The following is a 3,806-nucleotide window of genomic DNA, read 5'->3' as shown; positions in this document are numbered from 1 at the left end:
CCATCTATGTATTAAATAAAGACATTTTACATACATTTGTTTGAAGGTATACTGGATAAAACAATATTTTTGAGAGAATGGCCCTCCACATTTTACACACCATTGAAGAGCTTCTTTTATTGTTGGTTTTACTTTTTAGGCTATAACTTTAATCAGATGAAGACAGTAAGCCTTTATTTGATTTAATGGCTTATTTTTGCTTCAGTAAGCTTTTGCCTCTACTGAATTTAAAAATGACTTTAAGTTTTTAAAGCAGAATGAATTCAACATGTTCAAGTAGTGGGAGGTAGCCCACATCTATCAAAGCCATGTACTTAAGTCAGCTTCTGAGCTTTTGAGGTACTTGTACTTTACTTGAGTATTTCCATTGTAGCCTACGCTACTTTATATTTCACTCCACAACATTTAATTATCAGATGTTGTTACTAGTTACCTTTTACATTTTACACACACAATCTATGATTGAATCATAACATACAATGCATTGCTATCAATATTAAAAGTTAGCTCCATGTCAACCAGCTCCATAAAGTAGGCTGTGTACTGTTCACACGTTAATTCACCAATAATAAAAATAAAAATAATAATAATAATAATAATAATAATAATAATAATAATAATAATAATAATAATAATAATAGTAATAATAATCTTATAGTACAGTAATACAACGCTGCATAGTGACTCATTTTACTTTTGATACTTCATGTACATTTTGTCTAACACTTCATTACTTTCATCATCCACATTTTCCAGAACTTTTACTTGTAATGTAATATTTTTATTCCGGTTTTTCCATTAGTAAATTATGGGAACATCTCCCCGCCACTGACATGTAGCCGACACGAAACCAGCCACCCACCATCCTCATCATCGTCATTATCAGCAGCGTTACAACCTTGATAAAGGCTCTGGGGGAAGATGGCTCACTAACACTAACTTTGACTCCCTGTTGCTCTGCACTGCCCTGCTCGTCCCCGCGGGGATGTTTGCTGCTCGAGCCTGACCGGTCAGGTGGCTTCTGTCGTCAGTGAAATAAGGAAGTCACGACGCACAGGCTCCTACTTTCCATTAGGTGTGCGTGCTGGCGCGCACTGACCGGCGCGATGCGGGGAAAACTCACCAGTGACCTGCGCGGTGGAGCACGGACGACAACGTTGCATGGCGCACGCACGCACTCACACACAGAGACGCATAGGCGTACGTGGCCGGGCACACACGCTCTGTCCCTCAAGTTGGGTTTTGTGGACATTTTGGAGCAAATCCTCGAGTAAGAACCAGACAGGAAAATATTTGCCCCAAAATCACAGTGTAGGCTAACCTTAGCAGGGGGAATACACGTTTAGCTAAAAAAATCACAGAAGGGACCATCTGTGCGCTAAAACGTGTAATTTCCTCAAAATTATATACCATTAATGAGTTAGGAAAAGCCTACACTACTTTTTAACTTACAACAACTAGGTCTGTACATGAACCATAACCATTAATCATAACTCGAACAGTTATTGTATAGTCTAATATTGGATTTTGCATCTTTGACATGGCTTTAAACAGACGCACAGGGCATGTGGAGATGAAGAAACGGATTAAAGACATGTAAAGAGTAGGTGACATTTCAGCCCCTGACACAAGTAAACTACTACAATCACAATGGCAGGATGCACTCATTTCTTTCTTTTCTTAAATAAGAAATATAATAAAAATAGACTGGCGCCTCTGAACTCTGCTTTTAATAGCTTGCTGGTGATGCGGTCACACGACTCGGCGTTTAATAGGTGAAACATTGGAAAATTACTTCTGAGCGCGCAGTGCTGTATATATCAGCCCATAGAGGACACACCTACCATGTTTTAATGATCGACCAATCATCCACGTTCAGTCTACTCGCCACACACACACAGCCACAGTAGCAGAGAGACCGTGTGTCGGACGCGTCTGTCTTAACGCAGAGAGCTGACCTGCTTAAAACGCAGTGACAGAGGAGTAAAACAAACTAAAAAAAAACAGTGCAAATGGATAATGTTTGTGGGACGAGTATCTCTCCACGCGGTTTTCTTTTTTACTGAACGTCATCCTGGTCCATAGGCTCAAGTAGCACACAGGAGTAGGCTACAAGTTTCCAATGGACAGATACTTGGAAACGGCTGGCGCAACAAGCATGGGATTATTTTTGTAATGTGGATTGCCATTCCCTTGCAAGAAAATAAAGGTCTGCTGAGGAACAATGTGAGACGTTTTGCGTCTTGGATTCTCGTGTTTCTGGATATCTTGAAAATCATTGGCAATAGTTGAGAAGGCAGAAGTTACGCGCAAAGGATTGTATGCTCCGACCCCGGGACCAACATGGATTTGCCATTACAACCCCCTGCCCCTTATTTAGACAGATTTTAGCCGGTCCACTTGTGTTGTTGTTGTTGTACTTGTTGTGAACTTCACGTTTGGATTTTAAAACGTTGACTGCCTTTGGATTGGATTTCCAACACCATGAACTTTATTGACAGTTTGACACTATTATTTTTGACGCTGTCAGCTGTCAAGGTGAGTCAAGTGTCCCTGAGAGCAAACTGGACGGAAAAAAAAACAAAAAAACATCAAGCGACCTACTGTAATGTGGTCAGTGGTCATGAAGGTGTAGTTTGTCCTTGCCTTTCCTCTGGCTAGGTCATCGCTCGTGTTTAAACAAGCTGAAATGTTTAGTGGCTTTGGGGAGATTACAACAGCCACGTCAAGCCGACAATACACACCTAACCCACACAATCGTAGGTGGTGCGCTTTTTGTGTTGCACATTTGGAATATGTGAGGATTTTTAAATAATGCTGTGAAGTTTGACGCTGGGTGACTGCAGGCCTTCTCTTAAACCACCTTGGAGATATTATTACGCTTTAAAGGCGCAGTGGCTCCATTCTGAATTAGACATGCGAGCAGGTTAACGCTTGGCAGTGAGACGGTTCAATAAGAAGAAATCCTACTTTTTACAATGTCATTCAAGACTCAGTTTCAGGGGGAGAAAAAAAAAACAGTATTATGAGGTTTGATAAATCAGACAGATACATCAGGTTGACACGAGAATTGGCTGTTTGAGAGTGCACTAAATCGTTTCCCATATAATCATTAATTAAGTGCAGTGTGCCCAGAGAAGCTTTGAGCAAAGGTTTCCTGGTGGAAGAAAAAAATCACCCATTTCAATAGGAGGCTGTCTTTTTTTCCAGCAACATGACTGGACTTTGAAGGTTTATTTCTAAAATGAACTTGCCAGCTCAAGGAAGCAGTGGTGTTTTACATAGCTAAGTTAATGACATATTCCCTCTCCAGAGTCCAGTAAAGTGTGCATTTATCTAACTGGTTGATTTGATGACAGCTAAGCTTCCCCGAGTGCATGCTGGATAGTTTTAGGATGCTCTCTCAATTGGTCTTTACCACTCGATCCATCATCGGTTTAGGGGCCGGTGTTCGCAGCTTGCCACCTTTCCATTATTAATACAGTATGTAGTGTTTTGGGGGACTGGGGTCTCCCAGCCCACAAGGTTGGACCCTCTCACGCCACCGGAAGGGGGGTGGAGACTGCGGCACCTACAAAATAAAACACTTTTTTTCTTTTTATTTTCATTATGGAATGAAAAAAAGTTTCACCGACTCACTTAATTTTGAGCCGGTGCTACAGGAGTGGGTCTAACGCAATATTGGCGAGATATTGCGCGAGTTGCGCGCGCCTGTATGTGTGCGAGTGTGTGTGTGATTGTGTGTGAGAAAGAGAAAGAGAGACAGAGAGAGAGTGTGTGTGTGTGTGTGTGGGGGGGGGGGGGGG

The 3,806-nt window shown here is 41.6% G+C and overlaps 1 protein-coding gene across 2 annotated transcripts in view; it reads left to right on the top strand.

The window, feature by feature from the left end:
• Positions 1-1,849: 1,849 nt before the first annotated feature.
• Positions 1,850-3,806, top strand: part of vegfab (vascular endothelial growth factor Ab) — a 14,866-nt gene continuing 12,909 nt past the window's right edge. Inside the window, exon 1 of one of the 2 annotated variants that reach the window (XM_034899651.1) lies at positions 1,850-2,538. In XM_034899651.1, coding sequence (XP_034755542.1) covers positions 2,485-2,538 — 54 coding nt within the window. In that variant the 5' untranslated portion in view covers positions 1,850-2,484. The remainder of the gene's footprint in view (positions 2,539-3,806) is intronic. The other variant, XM_034899652.1, reaches the window with a different exon arrangement.

The sequence above is a fragment of the Etheostoma cragini genome, chromosome 18 (genome assembly GCF_013103735.1).
Source record: "Etheostoma cragini isolate CJK2018 chromosome 18, CSU_Ecrag_1.0, whole genome shotgun sequence".
Classification (NCBI taxonomy): Eukaryota; Metazoa; Chordata; class Actinopteri; order Perciformes; family Percidae; genus Etheostoma; species Etheostoma cragini.
This window is presented reverse-complemented; position numbering and strand designations above follow the sequence as displayed.